The following is a 19,747-nucleotide window of genomic DNA, read 5'->3' as shown; positions in this document are numbered from 1 at the left end:
GCCTGAAGAAGCGACATGACCTTTCTTCAGGCGGAAAACGCCTGAAGAATTGCATAGAAGTGAATGGGAGGCGAAAACCGCGCGGTAAAAAACCGCGCGGTTTTTTGCACACAAAACCGCGCGGTTTTTTGCAAAAAAACGCGCGGTTTTCGCCTGCAGTTTCTATAGCACATATAGGAAAAAAAAACCTAGCGAAAACCGCTAGCGAAAACCGCGTCAAAAACCTCGTCAAAAACCGCGTGGAATGCAAAAAACAGCGTCAAAAAAACTCCTCGAGGTTTTTTACCTCGCACAAATAAGCTAGGCGGTTTTCACGTGTGAACTGACCCTTATAGTCCGAATGCAGCGTGCGCAGCGTCTGTGTCCCGTCTGTGCGAATGAAAAGGAGAGCAGCACGGTGCCTGCCTGCTCTGCCCCTCCTTCCCTGTCTGTGTCGCGTGTTTGCAGGAGCGAGATCTGAGAGGCAGGGAAGTAGGGGCGGGCCAGACAGGTGAAGGAAGCGTGGTTTCAAGCTTGCCGAGAAAACCACGCCTCCTTCTCCCGTCTGGCCCGCCCCTCCTTCACTGCCTCTCAGATCTGGCTCCGGCAATGAAACCACACAGACCGGGAAGGAGGGGCGGGCCAAACGGGAGGAGGAGGCGTGGTTTTCTCGGCAAGCTTGAAACCACGCCTCCTTCACCCATCTGGCCCGCCCCTATTTCCCTGCCTGTGTGGCATCATTGCAGAAGCGACATCTGAGAGGCAGTGAAGGAGGGACGAGCCAGACAGGTGAAAGAGGTGTGTTTTCAAGTTTGCTTAGAAAACCACACCTCCTTCACCCGTCTGGCCCGCCCCTTTTTCTCTTCTTACATAGCTTCACTGCAGGGTGTCTCTTTCCATCCATGGATGAGATTAGATAGAATAGATAGATAGATAGACAGATAGACAGACAGACAGACAGACAGATAGGATAGATTAGATAGATAGGATAGATTAGATAGATAGATATGTTCAAATCACCCCCATAGCCCTACCATACATATAAAACAAAAACATTACTGTGAAACACATACACATTTGGTATCCCTGTGTCCGAAAGCCCCCGGTTCTATTTACATTGGTGAAATATTATATTATTAGGTTATTAAATATTTCACCAATTTTTTTTCCTTAAAATTTTTTTTATCCCTATTTTCCTCCTCTAAAACCTTAGTGCGTCTTATGGTCCGGTGCGTCTTATAGTCCGAAAAATACGGTATATAGATATTGTCCATATTTTTCATGAACAGCACATGGATCCATTCATTTCAATGCATTCATTCACACATCTGTTGTTAGTTTTTTTTTTTTTTTTTTCTTATGAACCTATCCTGTTTTCTGTCCTGATGTGAGTGGCATCCGTGTGTTTCTCATTTTTCATGAATCCAAAGACATTGGTAAATGTAGAAACTCTTTAAGGGCTCGTTCACATCTGCGCTCGGTCTCCGTTCTGCAGGTTTCCGTTTCCTACACAAAACAGAGGCAGGAGACGGAAAATTGCAGGACTCTTTCATACCCATTCATTTGAATGGGATTGAAAGCTGTCCGGCCGTGAGCGGCGGTGAGCGTTTTATGCTCTCCGTCACGAAAGTGTTTTTTTAAAAAAATCGGACACAGAGTCGGACATGCAGTACTCTGTGTTCGGTTTTAAAAAAAAACGGTTTTGCGGCAGGGAGCATACAACGCTCACCGCCGCTCACGGCCAGACCCGCTCTGACAGCTTTCCGTCTTCTGCCGGCAGAAGACGGAAAGCACAGGACGGAGACCCGAACGCTAGTGTGAACTTAGCGTAAGAAGAAAATAGAGTTCTGGTTTTTCGTGGCTGTAGGAAACTTATTACAGGCACGTTGTATGAATAGTACATTGTTGCCTGCCGGCTTACAGCAAGCAGCAATGTTTTTCAACAAGACTCACCGCTGGGAACGAACCCTGTTGTTTCTTTCATAGCCATAATTGTGACTGCTTTATCTGTTGGCGGCTGAACTGTGGAAAATTTTAATTATATCTTTTAGCAAGACGTATTCGCATTGCTATTTATAGGATCAGTGGATATTTTTATAATTATACATGTACTAATTTATGCCTGTCATACCTTAAACCTTGAGTCATTTTAACTGCTATTTATGAGGTAAGTGATTCATTAAATATAGCTAGGAACAATACGGATACATTCAGCACATTATAAAGATGTTTGATGAGCTCCACTTCAGGCCTCTGACATTACATTCTTTGGTTACATGGTCAAGCTTCAGCTCAGCCCTATTCATATGAAAGGGGCTGAGCTACGAAAGCAAGATATGGCAATGTGCTTGGTACACTGAAGAGGCCTCAGTAGTAGTTCAAACAGGACGGCCCCTTAAGTTAGCTGATTTGTGAGGGTTCTAGGTGTTGCCCCCCCCCCCTACAGATCAAATATTGATGATCTATTGTAAGGACAAATTTGTGTGCAGGAAGAACCCAGATGGTACCCTGAACTAGTGTGCATGGGTCCTTTGACCCAGGCCACACTATGCAGAAAAGTTCCTTTTTTTTTTTCCGTTCTTTTGTTCCTCGTGTGATGCGCAGGACTTCTGGCAATGTGGTGGCAGACAACTGAGAGCCAGGTACAGGTGATTATTTTTTATTTGTTTATTTAATTTTCTTTAATTTTACACCTTCCCTGGATGGACCTTAGGTTGCATCAATCCCTTTAAGTTACAGTTACATAAAAAGTAAAGTAATTTCAAACAGTACTATAAGGCGCACATAAAATACTTCGATTTCCTCAGAAATCGAAAGTGCACCTTATAGTCCGGTGCGCCTTACATAAGGCTTGAAGCGGCGGCACGCGAGGAGTTAAGCGGCGGCCGCCGGCAAAGTCTCCATGCCGCTTCCATACATTGCAATGGGAGCGCGCTATTCAAATAGTATTCGTTCATCTCTAACTATTTGAATAGCGCGCTCTCATTGTAATGTATGGAAGCGGCATGGAGACTTTGCCGGCGGCCGCTGCTTAAAGAGATTCTACTAGAGATGAGCGAGTACTGTTCGGATCAGCCGATCCGAACAGTACTCGCTCAACTCTAGATTCTACCATTAAAAGAACTTCTTCCCCCTGACCACGTCGGAATAGCCTTAAAAAGGCTATTCGTCTCTTACCTTTTCCATAGCCAGCGCCGCCTTCTCCCTGAGCTGTGTTCGCGCCTTCAGTGTCCCTGTCTGTGTTGTCTTCTTTGGGCCTCATGGATGACGCATGCGCAGTCGGCTCTGGCTGCGAGAGCCTGTTAGAGCCGACTGCGCATGCGTCATCCATGAGGCCCAAAGAAGACAGAGACGGAGCTGCGGAAGAAGGCGGCGCTGGCTATGGTAAAAAGGTAAGAGACGAATAGCCTTTTAAGGCTATTCCGACGTGATCAAGAAGGAAGAAGTTCTTTTAATAGTAGAATCCCTTTAACTCCTCGCGTGCCGAGCGCTTCCATTCATTTCAATGGAAGCGTGCCATTGAAATGAATAGAAGCGGCTGGCACGCGGGGGGTTAAGCGGCCGCCGGCAAAGTCTGCCGGCCGCCGCTTTCAATCACATATAAGGCGCACCGGACAGCGCTGCGCCTTATAGTCCGGTGCGCCTTGTAGTCCGCAAAATACGGTAATGCTCCAAAATTTAAAATGTCTTTTTTTTTTCTCCTCCTCTCATAATTTTATATGTACTTTAAACAAAAATGGTTACGTGATGGTTTAACCCTTTCGTTGCCAGGGATCTCCAGTAGCCAGAGCAATTTTCACAGTTTTGACATGAATAAATAACACCTAAATTGCGACATTAAAAATCACGTTAACCCCCCCCCCACACACACCTATATGCTTTTCTTTTTTTTAAAGTAGACACCTGCAGCATTGTCAGAATGCCACTTGGTACTGTATACGAATAGAGATGAGCGAACATTGTTCGGATCAGCCGATCCGAACAGCATGCTCCCATAGAAATGAATGGAAGTACCTGTGACGCCGGCCGCCGGCAAAGTCAGCGTCACAGGTGCTTCCATTCATTTCTATGGGAGCGTGCTGTTCGGATCGGCTGATCCAAACAGTGTTCGCTCATCTCTATATACGAACAGTCACCTTCATGCAACTTTGATTCAAAGGAAGTGTTTTATTAAAAATGCAAAGAGATGTATATTAGTTTCTAAAAAGTGGAAACCAAACAAAATGTTATATGCACCAAACCTCCTAAGAAATAGCAGCTCAACATATGCAGAATTCATTCATATTACTAAGGTCTAGTTCACATGGGATTCCACGTGAACACATTCCGTCGCGGCTGCCACGACGGGATGCCGATGCAGTGCACTGCTAGCAGAAAAAGGAACCCATTGAAGTCAATGGGAGGTTTTTGTTTTTTTTTGTCAGCGCTGAAATTCCTCACCATTTTCCTCCGTGTGTATGAACCCTAAGGCACCATTTTCCTCCGTATTAGTGGACCTTTAGCCATAGGCTGAGTTTTTCTGTCTGAGGTTTTTAATTGCAGTTATGAGTGTCACATGTTACTATGCATCTCATCTGTATGGTAATGACCAGTAACCTGAAATCCTCTGGTTATTGGCAAATGGGTGAGATGCATAGTAGCATGTGTTAGGAAATGATTAATTGTATCAATGCCTGACATACTCACTGGTATGGCGGATGCAGGGTCTTTAAAGATGGCGACCACTCAGCAGAGCGGCCACCATAGCCACAGCAGAGACTTGTAGCTAATGCCTGCAATCAGTGTTCACTCTGATCGCTGACATTGCTTTGTATAAACTATAAGTCTATGACCAGCCTCAATAACTTTGTAGCAAAATCTCTCATAGACTGCAATAAAATATAAATAAGCAAAATTAAATTATACATCTGTGTCTGAAATTGCCTGGTCTACAAACAAATATGTTTTTCCCATGCTGCAAACATTGTAGCTGTGAAAAAAAGCCAAATCCACAAATTTTCTTCATTTTGTCTTCCCTAAAATTTGAATAAAAAATGATCAAAAGATCAGACATTCCCCGATGTAAAATGTAAAAAACTGGTTACTTTGCTTAGTCTGGAGAGCATGTTATATTCTGTAGGGCCACTGTGGAGCAATTATACTGGGGGTGCCTTCTGGAGAGCATATTACACTGTTTTGGGCCATTGTGGAGCATCTATGGGCAGTATATTTTATATTGTGTGGAGGCCATTGTGAAGCATGTTATACTGTGTGGGGCCACTGTGGAGCATTATTCTGGGGTGGCCCTCTGTAGTGCATATTATATTGCGTGATGCCACTGGAGCATTATTCATCGGGGCACTCTGGGAAGCATATTATACTGCGTGGGGCCACTGGGGCAATATACTTGGGGGGGGGTACTGGGGAGCATATTATACTATGGGCCACTGTGGAGCTTTATACTGAGGGTGGAGTGGAGGAAGGGGCAGTGTGAGGAGCCTGTTATACTGTGTGGGGCCACTGTGGAGTGTATTATATTTTGTGGGGCTTCTTGGGAGTATAATATATTCTGTGGGGCTATTGAAGAGCATTGTACTGGGGGGGTGGAGGGGCTCAAAATTCCTGCTGGCAGCCCTGTGCTGTACTTTGATAGCTCCCTCACTATAATCTTGCACATACGTGTACGGTTCCATGGCCATATCGTTCTGCATGCAGTACTGTGCATAAACTGACCATGGAGTTATTATGGCCTGCACAGAACGATAGGGGCTGACTATACTGGGAACATACTCAGTAAGACTTCAGTGAAGGACCCACGTTGTAGGCTATTAGCAAGAAGCTGTTGGGTGGGACCCCAGAACAAGTTCCTTTGGTGGCCCTAAGGCCTTTCAGCTTGAAAACAGTATAAGGGAGAACTATTATATATAAGGGGGCTCTTAATTTATAAAGGAGAAACTATTAGGGCTCGTTCACACGTGGGCAAAGGGGCAGATTTTGACAGCGGATTTCGCTTCAAAATCCGCCCCTTTACAATGGTGGTCTATGCGGGCCGCCGGGCTTCTTTTTTCCGCTAGCGGCGGGCTGCTGCTAGCGGAGAAAAGAAGCGACATGTCCTTTCTTCAGGCGGAAGATATGAGGGGGCTATTATAATGGGGAAACATATATATATACACACACATACACACACATAATGGAGTATAAGCCGACCCGAATAGAAGCAGAAGTCATTTTTAACTAATCGCCTCCTTGCATAGGCTTTAGAAAGTCTATTCCACACCTACCTTTAGTATGTAGATTGCTTCAGTGGTTTCTGAATAAGTCAGTTTTTATTCATATGCTAATGAGCCTCCAGCCAGCTCAGGAAGTTCCCAGCAGCCTCCTCTCTCCTATTATCTTCTATGTGTGTGAGGCAAACAGGAAGCTGAGTCTGCAGCAGCAGCCTCAGATAGGAAACAACAGGAGAGGAGTGCACGATGTATCGTGCACCAGTCTAATTAGCATATGAATAAAAACTGACTTATTCAGAAACCCCTGAGGCAATCTGTATACTAAAGGTAAGTGTGGAATAGTATTTCTAAAGGCTATGCAAAGATGTGATTAGTTAAAAATGACTTTTCCTAGTGATAGAGCCCCTTTAACCCCTTCCCGACGGAACAGGAGCACTGCAGATACCCTATATTCAGTAGACACAGGGATACCTAATGTGTATAATGTGTTTCACAGTAATTTTCTACTTTTATATGTATTCTAGGGAAAGGAGTGATTTAGAACTTATATTTATTAAAAAATTTTAAAGCTTTTTTCCCCACTAATTTATGGGAGAATCTATACATTACTATTGCAGCTGGTCATAGACCCCATCCCCCTCCCCCCGAGTATAAGCCGAGGGGGGCTTTTTCAGCACAAAAAGTTACGGCTGTCAGAATATGGCGACTTTTATAAAAAAAAAAAAAAAAAAAAAAAAAAAAATTAACACAGTTTGGGATTTTTTTAAGGGGTCAAAATGTAAATAAAACCATATAAATTTGGTATCTCTGGAATCGTACCGAAACACAGAATACAGGGGACATGTAATTTTGGCTGCACAATGAACGCCGTAAAACCGAAGACTATAAGAATGTCGCAGAAATGCATTTATTTCTTCAATTCCACCCCATTCTGAATTTTTTTCCAGCTTCCCAGTACCTTATACAGAATAATTAATGGTGGGATCATGAAGAAAAATTTGTCCCGCAAAGATTAAGACCTCATATGGCTCTGGGAGCGGAGAAATAAAAAAGTTATGGGGTTTAGAAGGAGGGGAGTCAAAAACGAAAATCAAAAAATGCCATTGCGGGAAGGGGTTAAAGAGGACCTGGTTTGGTTTGGGGCACAGGCAATTCTATATACTGCTGGAAAGCAGACAGTGCGCTGTCGGCTTTCCTGGTCTGTGCCCTGGGTAAAGAGCTAGCGGTGCCAGTACTGTTGCTCTTTACAGTAAGAAGGGCGTTTCTGACAGTCAGATACATCCTTCTTCACAGCAGTGCCTATCGCGCTGTACTGTGTGAGCAGGGAGGAATGTCCTTTCCCTCTGCTCACAGTGCTCATCCATAGACGAGTATTATCATGAGGGGAGGGGGCATTCCTCCCCGCTCACCCAGCACAGCGCGATAGGCACTGCTGTGAAGAAGGACTACCTGACTGACTGTCAGGAACTGTTAGCTTTCCAGCGGTATATAAAACTGCCTGTGCCCCAAACCATGAAAGGTCCTCTTTAAATCTTTTAAGGTTTGCCCAACACATACCCATACTTGAAAAGGGGTGTTTTTAAAGGTTTCTGGTCTACATTGTCGTTAGGCTAATGCCCCATGTTGCGGGAATGCAGCTTATGTTGCTTTTTTTTTTTTTTTTTTTTTTTTTAATGTACATGTTTTTTTTTAATGCTAAAGCCACATGGGAAATATATGGAAGTACTTACCCTCTGCCCAATACATTCCTGACTTTGGTTTATAAAAACTGCATCAAAAGCTGCGTTTCTGCTACATTAATCGCAATCAAGGTAAAAAACCCAATTAATTTTTATTTAAAGGGATCTATCATTAAAGGGGTATAAAGAAAAATAGAGAACTGTAGATGGCACAGCTTATAATTCCAAATGAAATGTATAGTCAGGACAAGCAATGAAGATCAGCTAAAGTCCTTGGAGTATAAAAGAGCCAAGGAAAACGATGGAGGTGCACAACTACCCGGAAAAAAGCTGAACAGGTGATAGAACAAAAAAGAGCAGTAATGGGTGGGCACTCACCAAACATTCTCCAAAGGACGACAGTCGTCTTATCTTTTCTCTAAAACAAATGTTTTAGAGAAAAGAGAAGACGACTGTCGTCCTTTGGAGAATGTTTGGTGAGTGCCCACCCATTACTGCTCTTTTTTGTTCTATCATTAAAGGGGTATTCCCACCTCACATACTCATCAGTCTTTACTGCTGTAAAATCTTCTTTCTTCCTGGTTTCTTGCATCATTTGGTGGGCGGGGTTTCACATGCAACCTGCCGTTTAGCTCTGCCCCCAAATTTGCGTGTAGCTCCGCCCACCCATATTGGACTATGAAGTACAGGCAGCAGCAACTCCATTCTGTGTTACATACAGAGACTGCCTGTCTCTGCCATAATGAACACGATTGTATTAGCTAGCCTGATAACTGGGAGAACAGAAGAAATGAAAGCAGCTCCTCTCCCCTATCTGAGAGCAGGAAGCTAGGTCACGTGGTGTAGACACAGGAATAGCTAGAAACACAGGCTCGCTCCCGTGCACTTAGCCCCTCCTCCCTCCCCCTGAGAGCAGCAGATACATCACTTGACTCATGAGCAGCTAAGTCAGGGCTGTGGCCACAAAGAATTGAATAAAGTAAGATAGTGGACAGACAAAGCAGTTTTGCTGAAGCAGTGTATTTAGGAAAAGTCTTACATCCACATTAACAAGCATTATAGATAGGATCCTTGTGATGGGACAACCCCTTTCAAAGAACAGTTTTAAACTAATAGCACATAGGAATAGCCTTTATAAAGGCTTTATTTACCTTTATCTTGAAGTTCGGGACCGTTGTTTTTGAATTTTTCTTCTTTATGCTAATTGCACTCAGTACGGGCTTAGAAAGCACAGGGGCGGGCCCTCTGTGCTATGAGCGCAGCATTCCAGCGCCACCTTTCTTCTGCTCCGTCCGGCATTCTCCTCCTTTTCACTCCTATTCTTACAGGAGACTACTGCAAAATGGTCACCAAAACAGCTGACTTGGCATGTCTGTTGGCCATTTTGCGTTGGTCTTGTATAAGACACAAGGCCACATATTAGAAATCTAGCAAGTTAAAGCTATGTTCACATCTGCATATTTTCCCTTTCTATTCGGGGCCACACCTTGCAAAAAAACTGTTGTTTTTTTTTTTTTTTTTTTGCAGAGTTTGCTATAGGGGTTCTTTTTATATTCCACATTCCTGATTTCTTGTTTCTTATGGCCTATCAAAGTGCAGATTTTTCATTCGGTAATGACAATATCCCATAGCGACTACCGTATAGGACGGTATTTTGTTGGGAAGCGGGGACTCCTAGCAGCATAGAGAACTATAATGCTAGTTCTCTCTCTCCTGGTACAAGGTGCAGGCGAGTAAAAACATGGACTAAGATTCGGAGTCGCAAAAAACCTTTTCAATGGAGAAGAATTTTCATTTTAATTGCAACTTTTCTCTGGGTTATAAGTTTTACATAAACCTAGTTTGAGCTCCACAAACATTATATAACAGAAGTTGTTATATAAGATGCTTTGCTAAAGGTACATTTACAGATTGCATTTGGTAAAAAGTACCTTGAATTGGCAGAAGGGACTTTTCCGGCTGCTGTTGGAAATGTGGATTTTGTTTTGAGATAATTAGGTCTTCCAGAAGTGGTGGATGAGTGTGCAGGTCTACCAGCAGGCTCCAATCTAGTTTAGATCAATATGACTCTGTGTTAGTTTGTGATCAATGGCTAGCACAGCAGGGGCTTCAGGGAAATATTAACGGGAACAAGCAAGCTTCACCTTATTATAGGCTCGCACTGACCTTTTTAAGGTTCAGCTGCATGTGTGTTGTCAGCCGCCCCTTCCAAGTGTTATTCTCTCAACATGCAAGTTCCTCAGATAAATCTCTTTACAGTCGAGGTCATTAAAGAATCCCTCAAATATATTTATTAATTAAAAAACAGAAACAATGGTGATGAAGAAATAGAAGCCAAAATATCTAACTCACTCAAAATATTAAATCTGTTTTTGTTAATAAGAACTTAGCAGGTTTTTGTTTCCAGAATCCGTCTTCTGGTGAGAGAGCCTGGGCAAGTATGTTGAATAGGACCTGTCAGTACTCTTGACATGTCTAGTTTAGTAAACATTTATATTTCCCATGACATAACAATTCAGGGACATCTTTCCTCAGACCTGTCTGCAAGAAATGATTGTTAGAGTTGGAAACACCCCCAACAGCTGTATTGCTGTTTTAGGGCCAGTTAGTGACACAATGAACGTACCTTCTTTATGGCAAAGTGCAGTCTAGCTATAGAGCAATTCATTTATTACTTTGTGTGCAAGTAAGCTGTTTGGTCCACTCAGGTCAGAACTACACCTGCAGGAGCATCCCATGCAGTGCAACTCTCCCTCAATCCGTAGACTGACCCTAGGTTCACACTAGTGCTTGGGTCTCTGTCGCTCGGGTCCATGTAAACCTAGCCTAACATGTCCCCTGAACAGCATTCTGTAGTAACCACTAAAGATGTGCTCCAGTAGGTGTGGCCCTTTCCATATGGCACCAAACAGCTCATTAGTTTCTCTTTATTAGTTTTGCAATTTGAAACAAGAAAAGTATATATCACTAAGCAAGCCTATACTCCGTTAAACTAGGTACATATGACAAGGTCTGCACTAAATATCAGAGTTCAGTTGACAAGGGAAATTATGAAATGTACTTGTTGATTTACTGATATATTTCTCTATAGCAGTGGTTCTCAACCTTTCTAATGCCGTGACCCCGCAATACAGTTCCTCATGTTGCGGTGACCCCATTCAGTTTGGAACACGTGTCCATAATGGTGTGCGTTCCAGCTGAATAGCGCTGCTGCAGACAGTAGCGTGGCTTCTCAGTGGAAAATATGTATTTTCTGATGGCTTTAGGCATACCTCCCAACTTTTGAAGATCAGAAAGAGGGAGAAAATATGCAGCGCCGCTGCGAATTTAGCTCTGCCCACTTTTGTTGACTCCGTCCATTCTCATTCATTTTTCATGTGCTCCCACACAGTATAATCCTCCTACAGTCACCCGTACATTATATGTCCCCCCACCATCTCTCCCCCAGTTTCATATAACCCCTTCATCTGCCCCCAGTTTCATGTCCCCCATCTCTTCCCCAGTTTCATGTCCCCCCATCTCTGCCTCCAATGTCAAGCCGTACCCCCCCTTCATCTGCCCCCAGTTTCATGTCCCCCCTCCATCTCTGCCCCCAGTTTCATGTCCCCCAATCTCTTCCCCCAGTTTCATGTCCCCATCTGTTCCCCAGTTTCATGTTCCCCCATCTCTGCCCAGAGCTTCATGTCCCTCCATCTCTGCCGCGAGTGTCATGCCGTCGCCCCCTTCATCTGCCCACAGTTTCATGTCCCTCCATCTCTGCCCCCTGTGTCATGCCATCCCTCCCCTTCATCTGCCCCTTCATTAGGTTCCACCTTAATGTTTAAAACAAAAAAGAAACCTCTTATACTCACCTTCCACCCGCTCAGTCTCGCTCACTCATATAGTTGTAGCCGCGATGTGACGTCATCACATTGCGGCTACACATACAGAAGCCGCAGCACAGCGTTAAAGCAGGAGCTGGCTGTGACAGCTCCTGCTTTAATCGCCTATGTTTTCAACTCATCGGCGTCCTCCGGGCGCCGATCAGTTGAAACCGGGACATACCTCCCACTGACCGGGACGGTTGGGAGGTATGTGGCGACCCCTGTGTTTTGGTTGTTCGACCCCCAGGTTGAGAACCGCTGCTCTAGAGAATGACTGAAGAATGACACGATATAGTTTTTAGAGAATTGACTCCATTGCTATTGTTTTTGTGGATAATAAAGAATGCAATGGAGCAGGCATGTTAGGGCCAGAGACAATATATAATTATTTAGCTTACTTTTATGTCTTTGGCGTACCCAGGGGAAACCCATGCAAATACAGGAAGAACATGCAAACTCCTTCAGATGTTGTCTTTGTTTGGAATTGAACTTAGAACTCCAGCACTGCAAGACAACATTGCTATCCACTGAGCCACCAAGCTGCCCCATATATAGATAAATCTTATTTAAAGGGGTTTTCCCATGTCAGCCTTTCAGCCATGCTGCCTGCAGTGTCTGCTTCTCACTTCCTGTATATATCTCCCTCCCCCTCCCTTCTGCTGAACAGGACAGACAACACTTTTGAAGGTCAGATAATCTGTAGATCCTTGTACAGAAGGGGCTCAGTGTTATTCGTGTGTTTACATAGAGAGATAGCAATCTCGGCTTTATCAGATAACTGCAATTATCTGAATGGATTCCCCTGCCGGCAAGAGCAGAGCAGTGAGTGACGTCACTTGTCCTATAGGTCGGTGGTTATAGCAACGCAGTGTAAACAATGGGGGGAATAAATTCACATACCAGGCAAACAAAGCAGAATATCTAAAGCAATATATTTAGGAAAAGGATTCAATGTACATAAGCTACCAGTATAGATAGGATCCTTGAGATGGGACAACCCCTTTAAGCACTAACCCTAGTAGTAGGGCTGGGTGATTATGACCTTTATCAAAGTCGTGATTAATTGGGGCCTGACGTGGGAGGAGTTAAACAAGCAGTGTTTATTACTGTATTCTAGGACGAGGCAGTCAATCAAGTTTACAGGGACAGCCTTCTAGGTTTATAATATGAGAGGTCCTCTTTCAGGCAAATGGTTTCCAGATCTAATCTTTTCTTTTACAATGAATTTCAATTCAGTAAAATAATTATTTTTGCTTTTTGATCTTTTGCCCTTTTTCCATTTTCATGTCATTATAGGGCAAGTTCACACTGACTTTTTTGCAGGGGGATTTTTGAGGCAGAATGCACCTCAAACACTTTCCAATGCTGCTAGCACTTTTTTTTTTCTGCCTTCCGTTTATTTCAAACTGAATAAAATCTCACAGTAAATGCTTAACTAAAAAAACTTGATGACTTAGATTTTTTACTGTTTCTGTTGAGCTTCTAAAATTCTCAATCCTATCTTCATTTTGGTAAAACGGCCACCATTTTCTTAGATGACTGTGTATACTGTGCTTTGTAGTCTAGGTTGTTTTCTCCTCCATTCTAGAGCAGTGTGTTTGTGATGTCTTGTTTGTGCTCAGGTACCTGCTGCAGACAGTTACCAACCTCTGCATTTATGTGCCATTTGTTTATAGATCCCAATTTGGTTACTGATTTTACTGCAGTAGTGACCCGAGCACAAAGCACAAATTCAGCACTGAATGGCAGAGGTGTTTTTAAGCTGTTGGCTTTTTTTTTTTTTTTGTATTTCTCTCTTCCCATATATATTTTGTTCAACATGAAATTTTTTCACATTTTGTTTCAAAATCATTTACGCTAGGTTCACACTAGCGTTTGGGTTTCTATCCTTCAGATTCATTTGGAAACCCTATCCTTTTAAAAAAAAAAAAAAGTGGTTACACATGCAAATCTGCGGACTCCATAGACTATAATGGGATCTGTCCAGTGGAGAGGAAAGTCCTCTTTGCTGGAGTTTATCCCTGAGAAAGACCATGCAGGAATGCTTCTCCATCACTGTGGAAGTTAGCACACTTTTTAAGTGCTCCCTGTTTATTGACTTTGAGAATTTTTAACTTTGGAGTTTATAAGATAAATAGTCTCAATAGTTAATAGGTCTCCTGAAGATTGGCCTAACCAACCATGAAATGTAGGGACAGAAAGGAACAGATTTTTTTTTTAAAAGTACCGCTCTGTGGTACTGCCCTTTTGAGGGTGGGAGACTCTCGATAGGGGTCAGGGTACAGATGCAGATGGCTACTCTATGTATACCACTCTTTGACTGTATATACTGGTGTATATTTAGTACTTGGAGTGCCTTCTGGTATTTCCCCTGTATTTTGAGGTCATAGAGATGCTATTGTGGACCTCATTTGTGAATTAAATGATGTATGATATTTCCCATGAATGTGAATGAATTGTGGCTGTACACCTTATCTATATGGCAGAAACATGGTGTTTTAAAATGTATTTATTAAAAGTTTACTAATTAAATGTTTTATGTTATCTTGAGAATTTTTTTGTCAATGTTGGTTCTGTACTGAATGTGGGACGGAGTCTCTTATGGATACTTGAACGCTAGTGTGAACCTAGTGTTGTTTGTATTTGCTTGTAAGTTGACTGGCTTGCTGTACACGTCCTAGCTTTTTCACCTTGCACTGATTTTTAATTCTTCTTTAACTGTTTTAATGTGCTTGTGTTTTTCACATTCTCCACTTCTAATTCCTGTTTTGCAAATTTTATTTTCCACAGACTGTGCTGTAAATGTCCATAAAAACTGTAAGGCATTGCTTCCTGAATGCACCAGCATCAAATCAAAGGTAATTTTTAAGTCCTCTATTCTTTATTCTAAAAGCGTTGGGAGAGCGTTACTCGTGCAGCACATTTAATGGTATATTTGCTGTGCACGTATTACATGCCTATTGTCCCATGAAATCTAATTTTGTCTGAAAGATCTGAGAGTCTTGTTTTATAGCAGTGAACTTTGGTAAAAAGTCAGTGTTGCATGTAGCATAATATGTCAAGCTTTGCTGCTTCCTGATCACATCTGTGTTAGTTTCAGCTCCACACAGTTGCAACTTATGGCCCTGGCTTATCATCGTTCTTCACAATGTCCATGTAAGGATACGATCACATAGAGCTGGGCAATTGACCCAAATCAAAATCACGATTTACCCTCTATTTCGGATAATGGTGATTATTTACATTATGCCTCTTTTAAACCACTCCTCTTCTGCGGTATGTCTTGAGGTTCCCCCGGTGGTTTCATTCAGCCCTGAACAAAATAGCTATTATACTCTGGTCTTTTCAGATCCCATATAAGTAGAGGCTCAAGGGTGGTGATCAAACCTTAAGAAACAATCTTAATTACCTCTCCTGGGCTCCAGCACAACTCTCTGTGGTCTTTGGCGCTTCTGTCTGACACTGGGCCTCAGCATCACGTGGTGTCATGGTGCTATGATCCAAGCATTGTAACACCCTGTCACCCATGTGATCACAGGCCTCAGCAGTCCCTGATGGGCAGAAGCACGAAAGAGAACAGGGAGTCATGCAGAGCCCAGGAGATGCGAGTATAATAGTTTTTTTATGTTTGACCACTCCCTTGGGCCTTATTATACTTATTATATTCTGGGGTCTGAGGAACCCCAAAGTATAATAATTGCAATTTCAGTTCGGATGTTTTTGGTCAGAACAAATCCGAAAATATTGTAATAACTTAACCAAAATAAACAAAGTGAAAATCACATCCTGGTTAGAGATGAGCGAGTACTGTTCGGATCAGCCGATCCGAACAGCACGCTCACATAGAAATGAATGGACGTAGCTGGCACGCGGGGGGTTAAGCGGCCAGCCGCCGTCAAAGCGGAAGTACCAGGTGCATCCATTCATTTCTATGGAGCGTGCTGTTCGGATCGGCTGATCCGAACAGTACTCGCTCATCTCTAATCCTGGTTGATTTTTTTTTTTTTGGTTATTTTTTAACTAATTGCCTAGCCCTGCGTTCACATATAAGATAAGCTAATCCTTTAATAGTCCCACATTGGAGAAATTTCAGTATGTTACAGCAGCATAGTAATACAGGTACAGGATAATACACCGTAATATAATACAGATGTAGACACACATATGCTGAGAAGAGAAGATATATTAGGAGTCCATAGCAGCTAAGGAAAAAACTGTGCGGAGTGATCTTTGCTTGGTCTGATGTAGATTATACAGCCTGGTCGCGGTTGAAAGGAAGGACCTGCGATAGCGCTCCTTCTCACACATATCAGTTGCATCAGTAACACGTGTACATGTGTACCTAACACATCTGCACTATTCTTTATTATTTGACTTGACCATTAGCATAAGTTGAAGAGTAAGGAGTGAAGTTCTGTTCTGGTTGATTTCTTCCTGATACGGCAACATACTTGCTAATGGATTGTTCTGGTATTTTATAGTTGCCTGCTTCATCAACGAGAGAAAAACCCCTAAAATAGATGATCATTGTGCCAGTATTGTTTTATATTTATACAGTTTTTAAACATCCATTAGTGGGGCATCGATTATTGATTTGTGTCCTCCAATTACCACAGATCTTATGCTGGTGCTGAGATATCTGTGGGATCAAATCTCCACCTTTCCTTCCAAAAAAGGAGCCATAATTAGTCATTAATTTTTATTATAGTTTAGAACAAATACAATTTTATACTGAGCCAAAAAGAAAGATCAAAGGCATGAAGAAAATACTCAATAAGAAACTAAAGTTATCATGCCACAAAGCATGAGCCTAGAGGGAAAGGAGTAGGGTAAAAGGAATACAGTAAGATACTAAGCATCTGCTCAACTGAGCAGGGGATCAAGAGAACTATACCTCAAGGACCTATAGATCATAGAGTAGCCAAAATATGTCCCAAGGTCCCAAATCTCTATTTCTCATTATTGAAAAGACCAGTCAAATATTTGAATGTTCTAGACTTTCTGACTCTGGTATGCAACTCATCCAGAATATGATACCAGTGCTGCAACATCTTAAAATATTCTCTTTATATTTAATGAGAGGTTTTGACGCTCGCCTTCATGTTATGATCCATGACATTTCTGTCAGTCTCTCTTATATAGCCCTCCCATTTTCTCATATAAAGATGTTTAGTGATCCTATCAGGGGCTAGATCCAAGAGAACCCTGTAAATCTGTGGAACTCTCAGATTTGCAGTTTCTCGAAATTTGTGGGTATGGGAACTTGAAGGCCCCAGGAAATAGAGTAGCTATGATTACACTCTCTCTATATATGTACATGTGGTAGGGGTAAAATAAATTTAGACTGGAGATCAGCGAAGGAGCGAGCATGTTTTATAGTCTACAATGTCTGCAAAGTGGAATAGGCTTGCTTGTAGCCAGGGGCCTGAGACTGTTGCTTTATGTCCATATGTATATTGTGGATGGAAGAGCTAGGCTGTCATTGAGGACTGTGGAGAAGACAAATGAAAGCTGGAGGCAAAAGTGTACCAAACATCTTGCATCATCGCCATAAGGCCCAAAAGGGCACCAGAGGGTAGGCTATAAAAGTTCGACCATAGAAGGGAGGTGGGGTGATTCGGGCTAACCGCATTTTCTTTCTCTTCATCAATTTAGAATGTACCAAGAATGTGCTCTCCCCAAAGCTTAGCAGCCCAGTGGTAGAGGATCAAATTGGGGAGTGAAAGACCTTTCTTGTTCCTCTGAGTCGTCATAACCAATCTATAAATTATGTGTCTCCTTCCAGCCCAGACAGATAGCAAGATAGTCCTGTAATGACTGAAGATTTTTCAAAGGGACTGAGATCAGGAGTGTTTTGAATAAGTTAGCAACTTAAGCAGGACAGTCCTCTTTATTATGGACATATGTCTGACAAGAGACAGATGAAGAGCTAGCTATCTGGTCAAAAGTGCGCTTATTTGCCTAAAAAGTGGGGGAAAACGCCTGATATAGAAAGGAAAATGATTTGATAAGCTTGATTCCCGAATACTTTGTAATGGAATCCTGCCACCTGTATAAAAGGAAGCTTTGGAGTTGTGCAAGGTTGGGGTAGGGAGATTAGAATAGGTAAGGTCTCTGTTTTAAAGGTGTTTTTGTTTTGTACGTTGTCCCTGCTACCTCACTGATATCTGGGTGCAAACGTATAGCAGCTGCCAGGGGTTCGATGCACAGGATGAATAGTAGGGTACATATAAATAAATGCAGCCCATGCAGCCCCCTTGAAGGAGAAGATGCACAGGAGCGTTCCCCCAAAAATAGTCTTTTCTGGTGCGGACATTGTGGGTAGTGGAATAATAAGTATAGGACTTATCTGAGGGATGGTTAATCTACCATAAATCATACATGGAGTACCTTCTAATAATACGCCTAGAGTTATCTGCCAGTCATTTATAGGAGGATTTGAAGGAACAAATTCAGTGCACTGATCTACTAGCTCTTGGTACTCCTTCTTAGTAGGAAGTTGCATCAACTGAGTTTTGCCAGCGAGTGAGAGGGGGAGTCAGGAATCTAAGAGGTTGAGGAGCTGGCAGCTGACATGGTACCTGATGACTGTGTATCGCAGACGTTTTCTACCAGTGCCAGCCACTTTGGGTCAGTAGATGTAGCAGAGTCCACCCTGGTCGTTTGCCAGGCATTTGTGCTAGAGCAGGGGTTGGCAACCTTCGGCACTCCAGCTGTTGTAAAACTACAACTCCCAGCATGCATGCTTGCTCTGCATTTTTTGGCACTCCCATGGAGGTGAATGGAGCATGTTGGGAGTTGTAGTTTCACAGCAGCTGGAGTGCCAACAGTTGCTGACCCTTGTGCTAGAGTAACAGCCCTGGAAGGCCGCTGGAAGTAGGCTTCCACAGAGGGACCTCCGCAGATGGTAGCTGGGGGGGGGGGATTCTTGGGGAGTAGTTTCTTCTCCATTCTCCAATGTAGTGTTTTTTGCTCCATTTTGTGAAGGAGAAGATGGGAGCTGCAGAGTCAAGCGGCCATTACGCTTGGTGTTTAGACCATGTTAGGCATTTCTAAAGAATGTGTAAAATTGTGCCCTCTGTGTTCAGGCATTGCCATGATTAATAACGTATTATAGCATATAATTTGGAGGGTACCTGTAACCATCTCATTTTGTATCCTGCTTCCTAGAGGAGGCTAGAAATGGAGGAGCCATAAGCCTAGCAATCAAACTGGTGTTTGTGAGAAAGACAGACTTATTTTCTCTAATAAAGGGGTTATCCAGTTTCAACTATTGCTGGCCTATCCTTAGGCTGAATTCAATGGGGCAGTGATGTAGTACCCACAACTGCTGCTATAGTTTACATTCTGAGAACCAAACTGCTTACTCACTATACAAACAGTACTGGTAGCTGCGCTGTCTGAGTACAGCTGATCTGCATAATACTGTATTAATGGTCTACCCTAAAGATAGGCTATCAATAGTAGAAACTTGTAACCCTGTTAATATGAGAGAAAATAAGATGAAGACTATTCCAGAGAAAACCCAACATTGCATATATCAGTTATTTCGAAGGACATGCTATGAACCTCTCCGAACCCTGCGATGTCACCGCTGCAGCCTAATGAAATTATGCACATGTACCAGGCATGAAGTATTTGCCAGCTTCTGGGCTGAGTTCTATGCCCCTGGCTTAGGCCCATTGCTGCGCTTGTGCCTGGGGCTTGGTGATGTATTTCAGCTAGGCGTGCATGCATGCAGGTGCAGTGTTGAGCTGAAGCTGAGCAAGTGCGGGTTTCATCAGTCTACAGCGGTGATGTCAGAGATAGGATGAGGTTCATCATAGCAGAGGGAAGGAGATTGGATTTGGAAAGCTTGACTTTTTATGGTAGCTCTCTACTCCTTGACTTTAAAATCTTAAATTATTGAATAAAAGTGTTTTTGATAAGGATGGAAGTTGTGAGGGCAGCGAATGGATTAAGGAACTGATTGAACAAAATGGGGGATACTATTAAGTTGAAGAAAAGAAGTCTTGAAAAG

The 19,747-nt window shown here is 42.9% G+C and overlaps 1 protein-coding gene across 1 annotated transcript in view; it reads left to right on the top strand.

Annotated features, from left to right (window-relative positions):
* The window catches only part of ARHGEF18 (Rho/Rac guanine nucleotide exchange factor 18), a 272,094-nt gene that overhangs the window by 178,011 nt on the left and 74,336 nt on the right, over positions 1-19,747 (top strand). The window contains 1 exon segment of the mRNA XM_075283699.1: positions 14,518-14,585. Coding sequence (XP_075139800.1) covers positions 14,518-14,585 — 68 coding nt within the window.

The sequence above is a fragment of the Leptodactylus fuscus genome, chromosome 1, assembly GCF_031893055.1.
Source record: "Leptodactylus fuscus isolate aLepFus1 chromosome 1, aLepFus1.hap2, whole genome shotgun sequence".
NCBI classification, from domain to species: Eukaryota; Metazoa; Chordata; class Amphibia; order Anura; family Leptodactylidae; genus Leptodactylus; species Leptodactylus fuscus.
Note: the sequence above shows the minus strand (reverse complement) of the source record. Positions and strands in the feature narration are given on the sequence as shown.